The sequence below is a fragment of the Acinonyx jubatus genome, chromosome X, assembly GCF_027475565.1.
Source record: "Acinonyx jubatus isolate Ajub_Pintada_27869175 chromosome X, VMU_Ajub_asm_v1.0, whole genome shotgun sequence".
Classification (NCBI taxonomy): Eukaryota; Metazoa; Chordata; class Mammalia; order Carnivora; family Felidae; genus Acinonyx; species Acinonyx jubatus.
This window is the reverse complement of record NC_069389.1, coordinates 118,843,844-118,864,064: the sequence shown is the minus strand read 5'-3', so window position 1 is coordinate 118,864,064 and position 20,221 is coordinate 118,843,844. Positions and strand designations below refer to the sequence as shown.

The window sequence follows — 20,221 nt, the reverse complement described above, 5'->3', positions numbered from 1 at the left end:
TCTAGAGAAGCGTGTGTGTGTGTGTGTGTGTGTGTGTGTGTGCATGCGTGCACGTGCACATGTGTAGCAGGATCAAGTAGAGGAACAGGGCTGAAAGTTCCAAGCTTCTAATCATGACTTTGTCTTTCTGGTGAGAAGCTACCATTCAGGAGCCCATGCAGAGTCACCTCATTAGAACACTCCTATCACCCAGGAAATTCCAAGGGATTTGGTGCCCTGTATCAGCCACAGGGCTCAAAGACCAAGTGTCAGAACAATAGATGCTCCTAGTGCTCTTATCACTTAGGAAATCACAAGGGTTTTAGGAGCCCCATGCCAGGAAACAGGGCCAGAGACTAATGCATCCCTATATATATTTTCTATTATCTCACAACAGCAAATACCGACTTCTCTGTGCCCCAATGTCCTTATTGGCAAAATGAGGCAGCTGGAATAAAGGCTCTCCACAAAATAGTTTTCTTTAATTTTTTTAATGTTTATTTAGTTTTGAGAGAGAGAGACAGAGAGAGACAGAGAGAGAGACACAGAGCATGACCGGGGGAGGTACAGAGAGGAAGGGAGACATAGAATCCAAAGCAGGCTCCAGGCTGTAAGCACAGAGCCCAATGCGGGGCTTGAACCCACAAACTGTGAGATCATGATGTGAGCCAAAGTCAGACACTCAACCAACTAAACCACCCAGGCACCCCTCTCCACGGTTATTTTCAAGTCTGGCATTTTATATTCTAATACATAAGTATTGCAGTCTATACAATATGCAAGTATGCAGTCATACACGCATGAGCCATGGCTAAATATGGAAGCAGAGTCTACCTCCATTAACAATAAACAAGATTTATTATCAAGTTTCCAAATGTTTATGTCTAATGTTCCAAAGAGTTCTATGAGATCGTCTGTGAAGTATGGGTTATGGCATCCCATACATTCTGGAAGCGTCTGCTGCTTTTATCTGCCCACCTACTTGAATTTTGAGTGGCCAGTCTTAGACTGGTAGCTAATCTCAAATTTGGATACCTCTTCTGTGTATTTACAATGCTTATGCTCTTTCCTCTTACTAAATAAATAGAAAAATATAGAGCTGCTTAAGAATAAGTCAGATTCTGTTTCCCATTCAGGATGACACCCCGGGTCCTTGCAGCCTGCCTGGTAGCTTTTCCAGCAGATGGCAGATATTTGGGGAACAGAGTAAAGCATTCTTGGGACCTAAACCAAAGCCCCCAGTATATTTTTCAAAGCCGGCATATAAATTTCAAAACCTCACATTTTCAGTCTGGCAGGGTTTTATTACCCAGCTTTTACTGAAGATGCTCATTTTGCTCTAGTATATGCTAGAACCCTGATTAAATTGAAGACTTGGAAACTTCCAGCAAACTTCCAGTACCCATGGTACGTTGCCTGGGGTTTGTTGGCTACTGACTCCAAGACAGGCTCCAACCAGGGATTTGGGACCCAACTTGGGGTGATGAAGGGGTCTAAGAAAAGAACATGCTTGGACCAAACAAAGGGTGGGGTGAGAGTGGAGACGGGACCATCCCAGGGCAGTGACAAGGGCAAGTTCAATTCAAGTCAACTGAGGGCTCCCCAGCTTCCCAGAGGTGGCTGCTACCCACCCCCCACCAGCCCTGCCATGCACTTTACAGATATGTGCCATGTAACAAAAGGCCCTGCTCATCCCTGTCCTACGTAAGAGTCACCGTTTCTGAAATTACAGATCAAACCCATTGTTGTTTCCGTTTGGCTCTTAGGGTGCACAGCACCCCCTCACCAATGTCTGATTTAAACTCCCAGTGGCTCTGCAGTGGACACTGGCCAGTATCTGCTCGTCGGCTGCGCTTCTCTGCCTCTCTGCGTGCTCGAAGCATTTTATTGAGATTACAATAAAAAGGTAATCTATGGAGATTACGAGTCAAAATATTTGCTACTAAATGTAGAAGAGCTAATTACAATGAAAAAAAAATCAGCACTCAGGTTTTCTAAACAGTCACAGACTTGCCTGGAGCATATTAAAAAATCACATCATACAAGCCCTAAGCAGTTTCTTATTAATCTGGTCTCGATGCTAATACGGCCAAATGGGAAACACAGTCTTGGGAGTATGAGGGCCAATGTTATTCTATTAACCTTATATGTTATCCTATTTACTTTCCTGTCTTTAATGAATAAATTAAAATGTCCTCTCATTCTCTAATTGCTGGATAGTTGGAGTATGACAAGGTACACATTTTATTCAGCTACATGCTACAGCCTCAACTGACCAAACTCTATCATTTGTGGGGGATTTCAATGAAAGGCAATGACAGATAAACTGTTTACATTAAAAGACTCTATCAAAGTTATTTTGCACCTGGTTTCATCCTAATCTATCTGCTGTTTCTTTAGCTCTGACAGGCTGACCTGTCTTGCTGTGTGTGCCATATTGATGTCATTACTGAAGAGGGCCTTCCCCAGCCTTTCCGCTGATAACAAAGTAAATGGAAATGCAGAGAAACCCTGGGGAGGTAACAACTTGTTCAGCATGATGAGGGAGAACTGTGGCTAAAACAGAGGACCGATTACAGCAGGGCAGGGTATCTGCTGTCACAACGAATGCATTCACGACGGCACATCGGCTTCCAAAGAGCCAGCTAATAGCAGGCGCGAGAGTTACCACATCGTTTTTTGTTAGCACGCTTGGAACATAAAAGCAGGCTTTCATTGAACTGGGCTGCTATGTCCTGGAAGTTTAACATGCATCCCAGGTATAAGGAACACATCCCAAAGCTGCCAGAATATTCATATCTTCTGCTACCGTGGAATTCAGCTCATTTGCGACGGTCCAGTAACAGACGACCTAGCCAGGGAGGTGGCCCAACAGTAACAGAAACAAACAAGCCAATGTGAAACCAAAATCAAGAGCCTGGATAAAAAGCAAGCTACCTGTGTGAGGCAATCAGCGACCTTCAGTCAAAAAATAAAATTATGGAGTGGAGAGAAAGAGCTGCGAAGACACTACGTTTTCGTAAATGTTAACATACTTGAGATGCACCCCCTATACTGGCGTCTAGTGATGCTTTGAATGAACCGCCCATCTCTAGGGGTGCTAGGGTGATCCTTAGGCAGAAAAAGAAAGAAGACCGGGTTAAATAAAGCTGGGTACATAGGAGCTACTTGCAATAACGTATCCAGACACAACTCATTGGAAAGCCTCTGTGGTCAAAACAAACCTGAATTGTTCAGCTCTGTTTTTAAAGCACCAACACCACGTCGGGCTGTATCTCGGGTAAAGAGTTGAGCCTGGTCACTAACCGATCATTTCCCATCGTAGGACTCATTGGCTAAACTTCTCACGGAGCTAAATGAAGTCCTCTAACATTTCGGTCTAATTCACATTAATAACAAGATGGTATTAATATTCACATGCCCTGAAGGCGGTTTCTAACAATACCCATCTCTTTGTAGCCTTTACGGTGTCTAAAGTGTGCTGCTTCTAATGCCAGTCTGGGAGGGCTGGGGCGCGAGAGAGCCATGCTCCGAGCCAGCCTGGGTTCAGAGCCCGGGCCCCACAGACTGTCCTGCCAGGAGAGTGTGCGATTTGCGCTCGAGGGCTGGGTCAATCAGACGTCGTGATTATCATGCACTGAAACGTTAAGCAGATGTTTCCAGAACGTGTGGAAGTCTTTGGACTAGGTCAAATTGTGGGTAGCTTAAAACTTTAAAGACAGCAATTTTAATAAACCTGTCAATACAATTTCTTTGTTAAAAAAAAAAAATTTGAGACTGATTAGGCTGCTTCTATTGAAAGAGATGCACAAGGTCTATATCTTTGGATCTTTTATTGAGCTGCGAGGCCAGCATGAATAACTGCTTCTCAGCTGTAAATGAAAATTGATTCCAGGTTTAACTCCTCATTTTCAGGGGTTCTTGAAGTCCCAAGAACCATACGAAGGAAAATTTGACCAAAAGTTAAACCGAAGGCGAGGACGCGTGGAGGAAACGCGCATGCGCGCGCTCTCGAGAGGCCTGGCCGACGGCACCGTGCCTGCCAAACCCCAGCGGGCACACCCCGGCGTCGCTGCCTGCCCCAGATGCCTGCCCGGAAAATGGCATTTCAGTGAGTGTTGTATGGGGAAGGTCAGGGCGGGGTTTTGTATCTATGAGGCCAAGAGAGGAGGCTGAGACCTAAAACTGGGACCTAGTCAGCTGGGTGATGGGTATCATGCAGTTCCCCACCGTGTTAGTGATATCCAGCTTTTAAAAACCCAACAGACTGCACCAGGGACGTTTATGTAGTCACTAACTATAAACGCTGTATCCAATTCAAACACGGTTCTGAAACATTCCAATGTCCAATGTCCATTTCAAGTGATGATTTAGTTCCCATTCCGGGGAAGCTCCTAAGATTTGAAAGCCAGCGTGAGTACAGCATCACAGCATACCCTCTGTCTTTCTCCAGGGCGAGTTGAGGGGAAATAAGAAGCATAATCAAAAGGTATGACTCAGCTGTCCACCCACATCAGGCCTTTGAAGAAAAACTCATGTTTAGAGACGCGTAATTTTCCTGGAGGACTTGGTGTAGTGTCATTGGCAACCTGGCCTTTCTCCCTGGGACGTCTGGTTTAAAACTCGTCAGGGGTCAAAGGGGAGGAAAGGGTGTTCATAGCCAATGGATGCCTATGGGGCATTTAGAGCAGTGAAGACATTCAATCCGGTTCCTAGCAGATCCCTATGGACACCAAGGCCAAAATGAAGGGCAATATCTACGTACCAATGGATCCAAAAGAAGGGACTTCCAATGAATGTTTAAAAAGGCCACAAGGAAGAATAACCGCTGATTTGTGTAGCACTTGTGGTTATCAGAACATTCTTCACAACTACACTTGTAATTCTCATGGCCAGGCACACCCAGCTAATACATGTTAGGACAACACAGAACCTTTTCGCTCAGGTTTGCCACACGCTGGCTGTTTTCCAGGAAGTTAATTCAGTGGCTCTCTTTAACATCCTATTCCTTACAACCAAATCGAAAGTCACGCAGCTAGCATTCCAAGAACATGAGATGGTTTAGACTGTTACCGGTGGTAGTGACAATGACTCTATCCATTCACTTAGTTGCTAAATCCTCTGTGACCTAATAAAATAGGTGTTATTGTGACCCCCATTTCAGACACGCTTAGGTCTTGAGCCCAAGGTCATCCAGTAAGAGGCAGAGCCAGATTCAAACTGTGTCCATCATGGCGTATCTGCTTCCCAAACGGTCCCAAGCAAGAAAGCAAAATGCAGCAGGGAATGTAAAGGAAAGACACAAACTTTTAACCAACATTTCAGGGTATAATCACTATTGCTTCTTCACTGAAACTATGTGCATTAAGTGATTGTGTATCCCTGACTTCAAAGCATCACTAGGAGGTGAAACCTTTTGTTGAAAAGGTTTTGTTTTTGTTTTTTAAACAGTCCTTAGTCTCCACAGCTCACCCATTCCAGCCTCATACTCCATGTTCCCGTTTGTAGGAATAATGCTTAGCCTTTAAACACATCCTAACTGTTCTGTTGGGGTTTGTGCACGGGAGCTGCCCAGCCTGGCTAATTACTGCTGTGGAGGGCACCAGTGGCGGGTAGATGATGAGAGACTTGGGACCGAAATGTCATATTAGAAACTGACACATCTTGATCCTGCGTTTCATTTTCATACACACATTGGAAATGCATTCTCATGGGATTCTTTATGTTGCAGACTCTGGCGTAAGGTCTTAGGGGCTTCTGGAAAAGACCGGTATCTACTCTCACTAAGCTTGGACAACTTGGATCTCCTTAGGTGAGTCCAGGTACAATGATGACAGATGAGATGCTCTGAGACTCCCGAAAGCTAATGACTTTTTTTTTTTTTTTTGGACTACGTTTGCATGAATGTAGCCACCGGGTTCTGAGAAAGTTTATAAGTATAATGTCAGCTCAAACCAATGGTGTGGTCTGGCCACTTGGACGCATCACTTAATGCGTGCTGATGCATTTGTTTATGTGTCCCCCCCCCCCCCCGCCATCATCCTGGCACAAATAGAATATTGCTGCAATTCTGTAGCTCAGACGGGGGTGCAAACCTACCTCTAAGGTTTATTGGTGAGGTTCAAATAAGACAGAGCACCTAACTTAATATCAGGCACAGAATAAGGGTGGCTCTGTAAATGGGAGCCCTGAGTTCGCCTCCTGATGTTGCTGGCAGTGTGATGGTCCCGGTTACAAGACTGAAAGAATGTCCGTCAATTGATGAATAGATAAAGAAAAGAATAAACAGGAATGAAGTACTGATCGCTGCTACAACACGGATGGACCTAGAAAACATCACGGCAAGTGAAAGAAGCCGGTCATAAAAGGTCACATACCTTCCGACTCATTTATGAACTAGGCAAATCTGCAGAGACAGAAAGTAGACTATTGGTCGTCACGGACTGGGAAGGGAGGAAATGGGGAAAAACTGCTTCGTGTATGAGGGATTTCCTTCGGGGGTGATGAAAATATCCTGGAACTGGTGACAGGGGCACAATCTGGTGAATGCGCTACATGGTGACTTTTACGTGCCATGAATTTTACCGCGATGAAACAAAACAGGAAAATCATTTCGATACACGTATTCTTGAAAGAAGAAAAAGTGAGGCCTCATGAAGTTGGAGCTCAACAAACACTGCTTGGCTCTATCCGGTCCGCTCCTGCACAAACATTCTCTTTTGGTCTTTAGCCTTCCTGCCTTTTAACCAGTCCTCAAACTCTATACCGAGGGCTCATTTATAAATGTTTATAACCTTGCATCTGGTTCTTGCTCCCTGGGCCCAGAGAGGGGGAAGAAGTTGTCATTTTTGCCCTGCCTTAGATCCCCCGGTTCAATCTCCCCTTCAAATGAGAAGCTTTGTTGGTGGAGGCATGACTGGTCTAACGGCAGCATGCCACGGAAAGCCTCCAACGACCAACTAGGATTATCCGGGGGTCTCGGCACTGACACACTCCCCGAACACACATCCTAAAAACCCAGATGATTCGGGCCCACAGACCTGATGCCAGTCCTTCAGGTAAATACAGAATATGACAACGTGAGAAGCTAAAAAGCAGACTGCATGTCCGTAATCCCATAGAGAGGAAGTCAATGCACAGAATCTATTCCCACTTATTGTTGATTACCGTGTTAAACATTTCCATTAAAAAGTAATGCTGCATCTGTCAAACTCAATGATGTAGGATTTTTTGTTTGATTTACCGACACAATCCGTGTCACTGGTATCTTAAATGCAGAAAGCAGCAATAACAGACACTGGTTCACATAGGAGAGGGATGGCTTGCATCCGGGATGGGGACAGCGAGCCCCTGGGAGACGACGGCGCCGGTCCTTGATGAGGTACCCAAGCGCAGAGATGCAATTTTTACATATTACGAAAAACGCAAGCCGAATCAGGAGGAGAAAGTAATGGAGAGTAAAGTGTTGGCCGCATAACATGGCAGATGACTTCAAATTTAAAATTCCACCAAATGGTAGGAGTTTCAGCGTGGCCAACAACCACACATGAGAGCGGAAGAGGCGAGCCTTGGGAGTTTTTCCCAAGCTTGTCTTTGCCGACCCGTCTGAGAACATTTAGCGAGCCTGGAGTTCTGTACTTGACAATTACCTTGACATGAGCATCCCTTGAAACCGTCTGCTTTCACTTTCCCGACTTAGCCAACTTCACCATAGAAAAGAACTTGGTCAGGTATCAGCTTTAAGAAAAGGCAACCCGTGCACGCTCCTTATCTAAGGTGATAAACACACCCAGGTGGAGCCCACCTGGGACACAGCCCTGTCACAGAGAAAACGCAGAAGCATCACTGGCTCGATACGCTACGCTGCCGCTCTCCTGCTTCGTGGACGATACTTGGCCTTCGCAAACCGACAAGGCCAGTCTCACTGGAAACGCTGCAAACAAGTGTCTGCCATCTCATGTGGTGCTAAGGACTGTAAGTATTTAGGATGCAGCGCGGATGAAGATGGGGCAGCAGCAAGTTTTTGCCACATGCCTCCGGGCTGAAGGTTCGTGCGCGCTGTGGGATGCCGGGCGCCAGTTCTCGGCAGGTGCTCCGAGCGGTGCACCTGGGAAGGGGGGGGGGGGCGCAGCACTCGCGTGATGCCCTAATTAATGAATGAGCGTGGCCTGTGAGCCTCGCAACGGGGTCACTAAAGTTACACCTCACCCGAGACGATGCTTACTTAGTCCAAGAGAGGGAAAGACAGTCTGTGGCTTACTGAGGACCAGTTTGTGCGTTCAACAGGGGAGCGGAGGGAGGGGGTGAAGGGGTGTTCCCCTCACTACAGCTTGAATGACACTGAGAGCCGATTCAACCTGTTCCAGAACACCATGCCGATCTCTGCTTCTTTTCCTCTCTCTAAAGCCCACAGGTAAAGCAGAGGGTAGGCTTGTAGATGGCAAAGGCATTCCTGTTCTTTCTGCTCCCTCCCGTTAGGTCCCGACCCAAGCCCGAGGCTCCTCCTACCTGGTAGAGCTCAGTGGCGGTGCACTGAGTGGCCAAGGTCTTCACCGGCTCAAGGTCGTCTTCATCACTGCTCAGCTTCAAGTCGTCCTCAAGCATCCTACGAAAAAAGCAGGGTGATGTTCGTGTTACAAAGCGTCTTTTCGAAACCATCCTCAGATACATCTTGCAATGAGGATAAAATATTGGAGCTACAATCTGACAGCTGCAATTCTGTCAAAGGTGCAGAGGGAACCAAGATTCTTTCAGCTAATTAGATATTTGAGCTCTTATATTTATGTCATACTCCGCACACATCTTCCCGCTCTACCTTCCCCTAAATCAAGGGGAAAAAAAGGACTATTTCAGCATCTCCAGAGATGACTGGAGTCTATATATTTTTACTACTGAAAGTGTAATAAATGTACTGATCAATCACTGTGGAGTGGAACGTGACATTGGATCTCTACAGGAAAAGATGCTCCGAGTCGCCCATGAAAGAACAGGGGCATGGTAACAGCCCCTGGCTCTAGAGGCTGCTGTTGCAGCCTGCTGGGGCTCTCTGGATGACAGAGGCAAAAGGCCCAGTGAACTTCCGCTGCCTTGCAGTGCCCTCTGCACTGTGGCAGCTCTGTGGCCACAAAATAGCTGGGCGAGAAATGGCTAGTCATTAACCTTTTGATATATGACCGATCTCTTCCCGTAAAATTTGATCCAAGAGATGTAAGCCCATGATGTGGATGAGAAATCTTTCTCTCCTAAGGCAAGGTACCTGAAAGATACGAACTTTGATGATGAACTAGCACTTTCAAAATTGTTTATCGAGCACACAGAGCCTCTTGTTCCTACAGTGCCATCCGCTCTACCCCCAAACTTGAGCCACAGCAGGAAGAGTGACTGATTATCTTAAAATGCCAGTTACATAGCCTTCGAACAGCAATCGGTGTTAATATTTTTATGTATTGAATGCAACTATAGACCTCGTTCCCAGCCTTCAAATGGGGGCAGTCCCAGCCTCCTTGGACTGATTACCATTTTCTTGCTTCCAGACTCGGAATCAGGCTCAGCTCCCAGGCTACAATTTCCTTCTTCGACTCTGTGAATCCTATTTTTTCTCTATAGCTCAGCCAGATCCCACCTCCTCTGCAAAAGCTTTCAAGAAAGAACCCCCGTCTCAGAAAGGACACCTTTTCCTTCTGCCCCGCCCCCGGCTCCAGCTGGATCAGTGCCCTGCTTTCCACTGAGTGTCCCCTTCTTCCCATGTGGGCTGTTGCTGCAACTTACTCACTTCTGTCTTCCCAGAAATGATAGTCCACCACCCTCATTTTGCATACAAGGAAAGAAAGGTTCAGAGAAGTCCAGGGCTCTGCTCAAGGTCACACAGCTAGATGTGCGAGAGCCAGTCCTACAACTCCCATCTCTTAATTTCTACCTGTGTGATTTTTCCAGAAGGGACGTTGAAAGGCAAAAGGCAACTTCTAATGTGATAAATGAGGGAATACATTATTTGAGAACTTATGTTCAAATGTTAGAAAGAGATTCGGGTCAGAGTGGGTAGCCAATAACTCTTCAAAGAAAACACGGCCCCCCTACTCTCATGCTCAGCCACATAAGATCAGGACACGTTCACTGAGGTCTGAAAACCAAAGACCAGTATAAAGAATGATTGCTAGGAAGGATAGCTGTTAGAGTTGGTTTCAGATAAACTAAACTTGTGAGATTTATGACTGTCCTTCATGAGACTAATGGATGTTTTCAAGATCTTAGAGAAGACAAAATGTATCTTCACATTTCTTGCAATTGCAGGCTTAGGACTCCAAACAAATAATTCTTTATAACACATTGTGGCAAACGAAAACGGTATCATTCTCATAAGCTATAGAAGTCAAATATTTTAATACTTATGGTGGTCATAAAGGGCTTCATTTTCTGTGTGTGTGTGTGTGTGTGTCTTAATATAGGTGGGCAATGTCTACATGTTAATTTACACAGAAGTGTTGAGCAAAATAAATGATCAACAATCACTTCCATTCAGAAGACCCATTTATGTGTCAGGGAAAGTGCCAAGTATTTGACCAGAAGCTTGTAATTTGGACCCTATGAAGGAGGGGCTATTATTAGCCCCATTTTCCATTGGAACAGTGAGGCTTAGAGAGGTACAGAACTTGTTTGTGATTATGCAAGCTAGGAAATCATGGAGGCAAACATGGAACTCAGACCATCTCCAGCCAGAACTTGAGAATATCTAATGTTTTCCTAGAGGGTGTAATTTACAAAGGATGGTATATTAAATAAAATCAACAGCAACGACAACAACAGCAAAAACCCCCACAAAACATACTGACATGGAGTCAAGATAATTTGGATTCAAGTGCTGGCTAATCATAAACTCTGATATCTTGGGAAAGGCATTTTCTGTCTCTGTACCTCATCTGTGTCCCACATCTGTTAAATGGGATAATAATTAAACTCTTTCACAGGGTGGAGGTGGGGGTGAGCATCATATGAGCAAAAGCATGTGAAATGCTTTTAGGAAGGCACAAAATTAATGCAGGGTATCATTACTTTGGAAGTATTGCATCATAGTTAGAAATAATGTACACCATTAACACCATTAACAAGTAATCACAAGCAGAGCCTTTCTGAGACCTTGTTCTCATCTTCATTTGCTGAACAACCTGAAGGTAAACATCTCACAAAGTCTCAAAGCTTAATCCAGAAACGGGTTTATGGGTCTTCTTCAGGGAGAAGTAGCACATCCAGAGTCAGATTTCAGTCTTGAACTCAGCAGTTATCTTATTCTCCAACCAACTCTATGTGATTCTAACATGGAAATGAATGGCCTTCCGATGTACAATTCTGGAAACAGGCAACCAATCTCCATAGCGGTTGACATTAAACACCCCGCCCCCCATGCAACAAGCTCGGTGTGGATTTGGTTGTTAATAAAGGACAATTGGATGCATATATTCAAGTCCTGGTAAACACAAGTCAAGGAAGCAACTAAAAAGGCTCCTTCACTGACCTATTAAGCTTTATTCTTGAATATACATGTACTTGTTTGCATTTCCATCCATAACTAATACTGAACACTACTCTAGGGAATGAGGAGGATTATGAAAGATTTTGGATTTAATTATTATAGCAGCACCGTTCACACCCACTGCAGTTAAGGTAGTCTCAGAAGAAAAATGCTAAGTTCTTTTCAGGAGGTCACAACTGCATAGACAAATTCATCACACACTGGGTATCCTACAGTGTGAAAAAATCTCCCGTGTAGGTAATCTTAAAAAATAATTGTTCTTCCCTTTTCAATTAGATGAAAACAGAACAAAGGAGGCCTCCTCAGTGACTCCAGATGTTTGTTCAGGATCCGGTAGTTCGCAGCGCCTGTCTTTGTGTGAAAACTCTCTGGTTTTTATTTTTACCATGACATATCAATTCTGTATTATCAAGAAATAAAATAGTCCTGGAGTGAGTGGGTGGCTCAGTCAGCTAAGCATGTGACTTGGGCTCAGGTCATGATCTCATGGTTCATGGGTTTGAGTCCCACATTGGGCTCTGTGCTGACAGCTCAGAGCCTGGAGCCTGCTTCGGATTCTGGGTCTCCCTCTCTCTCTCTCTGCCCCTTCCCCGCTTGCATTCTCTCTCTCTCTCTCTCTCTCTCTCAAAAATAAATAGTGGAATGCTTAGGTGATTTTGAAGAGGAAACAATAGAAGGCTTGGAACAGGATTACAGAAGGCTCTATGTAAACGAAGCCTTTCCTTGAGGCAGCATTGGCTTACGAGCAAGAGCTTGAGAGACAGACAGACTTGAGTTCAAGTACAGAATTTTCTAATGGGGTTGTTCTCTTGAACTCGTTAATGAAACTCTTCAAATCTTGCATTTTCTCACATGTTTAAATGAGCAACAATAATATCTACTTTGGAGAGTTGGGGAAGGATTAGAAAATAAACTTCCTACAAATTGCCTAGGAGTCAATATATGCTGCTATTGTTATTACCTGAGAAACGGTGCTTTACAGATTGGAACAAGAAAACAAAGAGCTCCAGTGGTGACCCAAAGACAAGCAGAGGTGTCAAATAGCATGGTTCAGAGCTCTTGAAGGAGTTTGCAAAGCTTCAGTGCTTGGGTTTACTCTTCAAGAATGTTCGAAACCCATCATGGCTGTCTGGGGTTTCCTGCAATCCTCCCAGAGCGCTTAAGATCCCCTGGAGATTTGAAAGCCCTGAGGAAACATACAGTTCCAAGGGGAAGTTAAAAACGAAGTAAGAGTGGCCTTGATATCCTGCTCCTTATATCTGTGGTGTGACTTGGTCCCTCGCTGGAAGCTGTACTCACCTTGAGCGCCTCGTCGTTGGGCATGCCACTCTCACGAGGAACTTCAAATATGCATTTGGCTCTAAGCTTTGTATAAAAGGCTGGGCTTTGGGGGCACCTGGGTGGCTGAGTCGGTTAAGCATCGGATTCTGGATTTTGGCTCAGGTCATGATCTCACGGTTGGTGGAGTCGAGCCCCGCATCGGGCTCCATGCTGGTGATGCAGCACGGAGCCTGCTTGGAATTCTTTCTTTCCCTCTCTCTCTCTCTCTGCCTCTCTCTCTGTGTCTCTCTCTCTTTCTCTCACTTTCTCTCTCTCTCTCTCATAATAAATAAATAAATAAACTTAAAAAAAAAAAGACTGGGGCTTCAGAGGCTGTTTAGTTGATCCAGAATCCTTGCTCAGAAACAACCTTCACAATCCTGAACGTGTAGGCTGCAAGCCTACGTTGTGCCTTTTTCTGAATTACAAAATGGTACCTCTCTGGGCAGACAGCTTGTCAGGCGTACCACTTGATACTGGCTGGAGTCCAGCTTCCAAGTATCCGTGGAAATAGCTGCCATGCTGGTGACTAACGGTCAGATAGACCCTGGCTCTTACAGTTGGAAGTGCCTGCGAGGGTTATCTATTTCACCTTGCCATCCAATGGAGGTATCTACAACATCCCTACCACATGGCCATAAGCCATTGTCTGCTGGGCAGCAGGCAATGCCCTTCTAGTATTCAGGAGCTTTAATTGTTAGAACGTTCTGCCCCTTAGGAATTGCCCTCTGCTCTCTGGTAGCTTCCATCTGGTAGCCTGAGTGTCCCCCTCTGTAGTCCACACTGGGAGACTGCACTTGGAATGGTGTTGGAGATAGAGCCAGTGCTGCTGTCCACACTGTGCGGTGGCAGACGTGGGGATGAAGGTGGGGAGTGTGGACACTGCTTCACTCAGGTTTTAAGCTCTAAACAAAAATTAGGAGCCATCGTACTGTGGGCCCTTTTCTAGAAGAGTAACTTAGCCCTATTGACTCCTTAAAGGGCACTTTCTCTTCATAAAGTAGGCTGGGAGGAATGAAACATGACTGGTTTAGAATTACTCAGGGAATTATATATTTTCCTACCTAGTGCTCTGGACCCTCTGCAGCACTGAATCATTTGCTGGTAAGCAAGGCAGGCGATGAGGAAGAGGCAGTGATATTTTTCAAAGCGCTCATTCTGTTTCCCTGAGGTAAGGGTGTTCAGACTTCTTTCTTGGGAGAAGCTGCATTTAATTTTCTCAAGGCTTTAACTTAAAAGTCTGATTCCATGACCACCCTGCTGTGAATCCTGAAAAAGCCCAGTCTGAGGGCCAATGCTCAACTCGATCACGCACCCTGCCACGCAGATCAGAGAAGGGGGTTCATAGAATGAGCACCCGGTAAAGTGCTCCTTCAGGAAGGATACAGTTGGCAGGGGTTGGCAAACTGAGGCCCTCCGTCCAAATCAGCCTTCCCTCCGTTCCTAAACTGCCCCATGAGTTAAGAATGGTGTTCACGTGTTTAAATAGTTGAGAAAAATAAAATCAAAACAAGAATGATATTTCATGACATATGAAAATTACATGGCATTCAAATTTCATTATCCATAAATAAAGTCATACTGGAAGCCAGCCATGCCCGTTCATCTTCATATTGGCTATGTTCTTGTGCTACCGTGGCTGGGTTCGGTAGTTGTGATGGAGAACATACGGCCCCCCCAAACCCAGAATATTTACTACCTGAGCATTTATATACAAAAGTTTGCTGACCCTCTGCTTTAAGCCAATGGTTTTCAAACTCTTTTAAATTCAAGAAACCTTTCCCCTGCCCAGTGCGAAAACGGCTCATCTGCTCAAGTCTTATTTTGGGGGGTAATTTTGGCTCCAAGGAGATTGAATAGAATTTAATTAGATAAATTTAAGTTACTTAACCTCTCTGAATCTTGGTTTACTTCTCTGTGCAATGGGAATAAAATAATATGTAACTCGAAGATCAGGAAATGCCAAACAGTCTGTGTGGGCAGAGTGCTGAGTACATAAAAGGCAATGGCAGGAAAAAAGAAAAGAACAGATCTCCTTTCTCTAGATGCACAGGTGGTATGTATGGATTTATATGTATATTGCATACATCAGCCGAAGCTAATAGTGTGCGCCTTGATATATATGACTATTGACTTGGATCAAACTGCCACCTCTCCAACCTTGGACTTCCTTAGAATTGATCCCATAAATTCAGCACAATACCAATTTTCTGCTCCATGGTCATTATTTTGAATTTGATTTTCATTTTCTTGGTATATTTCTCTGGGTTATATAATTTCTCCCGATGCGGGAAACTCAATGTTATCATGCAAATGACAAACTGCCTAATAGAAATCTGATGGCTTTCAATAATGTTGCACACACCATAACACTATGGTATCATTTTTCAGGGGTGTGGGTGTAAAAACATCGAAGGCTGGATTTCCCCAGAGAAGACCAGAACCCGGTGGACCCACCTGGACCTGAAAACAAATGCTGAGATAATTCCAAAGGAGAAAAGAGAATCTTTTGTCTTAAAAAATATCCCAAGCAGGGATCTTGACATTTGACATTATTTTTACACCCACGCCCCTGAAAAATGATACCATTTGAGTCATCCTGGGCAAGAGAGAGCTATCCAAGTGGATTAATAGGGGTTCACCCAAGACCATTCATTGGGCATATAGTCTAGCGTATAGCCTAGATCTTCAAACTGTTTGGCCCCGCATTGGCCCTCAGACTGGGCTTTTCCAAGGTTCCCAGCAGGATGGTCATGGAATCAGACTTTTAAGTTAAAGCCTTGAGAAAATATTTGTGGGGGAAACAGGTTGCGGAGTTGGGCTCTGCTAATTTGAACTCCAGCTCTAAAACTTACCAAGTGTGGGCTTGGGTGAGTTGTTATAGCTTCAGTGTTCTAATCTGTTAAGATGGGGCCAGTAATAGTCCCTATTTCAGAGGGTTAGTATGAGGATGAAATGAGATCACGTACGTAAAGTGGTTGGTAAGCAGTCAATCAATACAGTTACTATCGTTGTTACTTGCTATGGCTGTGCTTGAAACACACTCATAGGGAAGCAACTAGGAGTATGATGTGGGCCCTTCCCCCAATAAGCTGGCCCTTTTTCGCAAGGACAAAGACTCCATCGGCAAATGATGACAATGTTATAATTCAGTGCTAGAGGTGCGTAAGGAGGGAGGAATGTCTACTTCTCCACTGAGAGGCTGGTGAAGGCTACGCAGAGCAGTGGCCTTCCAGCAATGCCCTGAAGGAAGAATGAACTTCCTGGGGAGTCCCAGAGGAGAGAGAAGCCTAAGGAGAACAGACAGAGGTGCCCAAAGACTTGAAGTTTCGAGAAGAGTGGGACGCTTGGTTTGGCTCAAATATACTGTGTGTAGATATGTGTTACTGAAAAGGGAGGAGCTTAAGGAGGTAGGTTGGGGGGGAGACTGGGTCACGCCTTTTTCTAAAAGTGGGGAGGTGGGAAACCAAAGTTTCCAAGTGGGGGTGGGTGGCGTGGAGGGAGCACGGAAGGTCGGAAGTAGAGATCTCTGAGAGGAAAGACTATATATAAACTGACTAGAAGAAGGAGGTGTCAGGGAAACCGGTTAGATCACCACTGGCGTGGCCCAGGTGGCAGAGGGTGGCAGCCCGGGCCAGGGCAGAGACAGTGAGGATGGAGAAGAGAAGGAACCGGATTGTACAGACGTGTCAGAATCAACTGAATTGGGACACTGGTGATCGTGACATCCACAGTCTTCTCAGCCACTCTGCGAGGCATGGAGTTTATATCACAAATTCTACCAAAGCCCAAAGCATACACACACACACACACACCCTCCACTAGGCTGCCTCTCTGTATTGACGGATGTCCTTTCGTTCTCCCTGGGCTCTGATGCTGCACTCAGGCCTTGGCTCCTGGGCAGGGGCATCTCTAGTCCTCAACTTTTCTTTCTGGGGACATACCTGGTGAGCCCTGCTCATAACTGAGGAGGAAATGCCAACTTCTCACCACGAAGCCTTTCATTTGGGGTTGTCCCTTTCAGCCTTCCATCAGCTTCTGAGAGCAACCACAGCTGATCAGAGAGAAAAAATAACCCCTGCGGTTACCTCCAAAGTACCCCCCACTCACAGAGGATACTTCATTACTTATCTCTCTACATCAGCTCCTAATTGTTAAAGGATTAAGTAAAGAACTCCTTCATCGAGCTGGTCCATTAATCTCTATCTATGGAAACTCTTCAAAACAACTGAAATATTAAGTCGCTGTTAAGTGCACTACAAATCGTGCCTGCTGACAGCCACTGTGCCTCACATGAAACTCCGTGGGGGCAAGGACCAATTCTTACATCTGAGACACTGCGAATTCTCGGCTGCTGGAACACAACACTTTAGCTTAGAGGGCTTTAAACTCTTCCTCCGACCCATTTTGTGAGAAAGGCTGTCCAAAAGGGCCGCTTACCTGAACTGACACAGCAGATAGGATTTGCTTTACGTTGATACATAAAGAAGTCACATGTTCCTTCGGATTGTTTAAGCAAAATGGTCACATCTGACCATTCTGGCCCAGCTAAAATGTCGACAGGTGATGCCGCTCCATTCTTTATGAAAATCCCACCTGATTTCTAGGCTCAGCTCTTTCTGTTGCATCAGAAGGAACCCTCTCCCCTCCCCCCCCACACTTTTGCTTAGGGTAGAAGGAGGAATGGTCTCATAGCCCGCGTGGACAGGGTTTCAGCCTTATAAAGTGCTAGAGCTGGAAAAGCTTTCTTGGACACATGGAGCTCAGGGCCCTGTGAGCATGCCATCAGGCGAGCTCAGGTACCACCTGCCACACACACACACACACACACACACACACACACACACGCCAGGGCAAGGCCAAGGTTAAGACCTGAGTGACTCAACTGGTGAAGCTACAGCGACTCACTTTTAGATTCAGACAGTTTAGTACTTACATCACGAAAGAAAGGAGGACTTGCCAAAGGTGCCAGCGACCCCCGCTCCTCGTCCCACACACCAGAAAAGACGACAGCAAAACAAAAGTTGCCCTGTGACTGCAGAGCAAGTTGTGGGGTATTTTGTTACCAAGGAGCCCATTTCTGGTCTCAGTGAAGGGGTTTTATAGGCTGCAGGTCTATTCTGCGGGGCGTGGGACAGAATGTTCCATATCTCATCAGAACCTGGGAGGTGATGGGAAATGGTCTCATGACAGCCTCCCAGAAGACACAGGGGGGCGAGCAGCAGATGGCCTTGAAGTACATCATAAGATCTTCCTGTCCTCTCCTGTTCTGGGAGGATCACTAGGTGTTCTGCCAAGACTCAGATTAGCTGTGGTTCAAACCTCAGCCTACATGGCCTGTTTGGATACCTGCAGGGTGTCCATGGTGCCGGGCAGGGTTATTCCCCCAGGCTACCAGAAATCTCTGCTTTCCAGGTCCCGGTGCCACGCCGAACAACTCATTTACCGATGTTCAGTGTCGAACGTGCTGCTCACATGTAAGTGCTAACGAAGGCTGGGGGTGTCACTACCATAAGCATAACAACACCTAATGGACTTGTTCTCTGCCACGAGTGATGAATGTGAGCTAAGTTAGCCATAGGTCGAGTCCAGCGAAACACATCTGCAAGAACTAGCCAATGTTCAGAGTCCTGGGAGACCAGGAACTTTCCTCTTTGCAAAGCCAGTTGACCTGTGTGTGGCTCGAGGGCACAGTGAACAGCTCGGAGTAGGGATTGAGTCTCCTCTGCAGACAGAGAGGCCCAGGTTCCTACCCTCACTCCCTGTAGCAGTGTCACCTTGGACCAAATTCCTTGAACTTTCCCGTGCCTGGGTGAATGAGGGATCATAATAGCACCACCTGATCGGATTCTGTAATTATGAAGTGAAATAACCCAACTTCAAGTCCCTAGCACACAGTGACCACCCAATCGTCATCACCTCCTGTGATTACTGGCTCAAGACAGTTCAGCCTAGACGATCCTACATATATCAGATGTCAGTTTATTTGAAAACAAGAAAGACTGGAGAAATGTATCCTCACATTAAAGCCAAAAGGAAAAGAACAGTACCTTCGCCACCTACGGCTTTTGTACAGGTGGAACAAGTTTTTCAGTACAGAATCTTTATCATTATATCAACATTTTCAAATCTGGAAAATTCAAGTCTACATAAAATGCAGCTGGACTACACATTGATCATAAAATATGAATCTAGCAGATTCCAGGAGTGCACGAACAGCTTGATATTGAGAAATCCATTAGTATGCTGCATCATGTTATCAACAAATAAAATGATACAGACCATATGATCATCTTAATAGATGCCAAAAACACGCTTGATAAAATTTCATACCCATTCCGGATCCAGACCCTTTAAAGACTAGGTAGAGAAGGGGTACGTCCTTTCTGGATAAGGAACACATAACGGGAAACTGTCAATCTAAAGGTATGTTTTAGGTAGGTAGGAAGGTTAGATCCATTTTTAAATATATTTTAAAATAAACATGGAATCACAGATGACTATGCTTCAAGTGTTTCTAAAACTCTGTATCAATGTCGATTCACTGGGTAGACAGAAGGAACACAAACAGACTAATATCATCCAATGACACCATTTGTTCTGATAAATACTCCAATTTCAACAGTTTTGAGGCATCACATATGGTTACCACAAGAGATTCTTTCCATGTAGGTAAAGACAAAATTAGCAAGTGACATGCAAAACCTCAGTTTCCACTTCTGCATTTCGGAAAGTATTAATCTTTTAAAAATGCATCACCAATTTATCGACTTTCACGTCTGCCTGCAAGCCTTACAAATGCAGAGACGCTGGGTAACATGATTGAAAATTTGATCCTACTGTTCGAACAAAATGAGAATTGTTTTAGAAGGGGCTCCACAATGTCTGGGCATATATTTTCCCTAAGTAACATGCATTTCCCCCAGTAATTCAACATTTATGTTGATGCACTTGGCTGCAGAGCCAATCCTGCACTGGCTCTAATACAGAGGAATTTTCTGAACATTTTGAGTAATGGGACTGAAATAATTTAACGGCTCCTTCTGTGCATGTTAAATGAGTTGCGTGATATATTTAGCTTTTGCAGAAAACTTGTTTACACTATAAATTACAGCACATGGCACAATCACATTGATGCGGAAAGCCAGCCGTGTTGAGTCATTTTGGCCATCTCTCTCCAAACTTTAACTCGGCGCAAATGAATTCATGGTGGCTCACCAACACATTGCGGGTGTTTCCTAAGCCCGTGACCCTGCTGAATACATGTAAGGCCATCACCTTAGCACTGCCCTTGACTTGAAAAGAAGAGCTGGATTTCTGAGAGAGGAGGATTCTCAAAATAGGGAGGGCTCGCTGCTGACCAGTGATGGCATACAGATCTCGGTTGTTATGTAC

General features: G+C 45.1%; 1 protein-coding gene across 11 annotated transcripts in view; it reads right to left on the bottom strand.

Moving 5' to 3' along the window:
* AFF2 (ALF transcription elongation factor 2) overlaps nucleotides 1-20,221 on the bottom strand; it is a 455,357-nt gene that overhangs the window by 93,818 nt on the left and 341,318 nt on the right. For all 11 annotated transcript variants that reach the window (XM_027054786.2, XM_027054788.2, XM_027054790.2 and 8 more), the window contains one exon: nucleotides 8,488-8,584. In XM_027054786.2, the coding sequence (XP_026910587.1) occupies nucleotides 8,488-8,584 (97 nt within the window). The remainder of the gene's footprint in view (nucleotides 1-8,487; nucleotides 8,585-20,221) is intronic.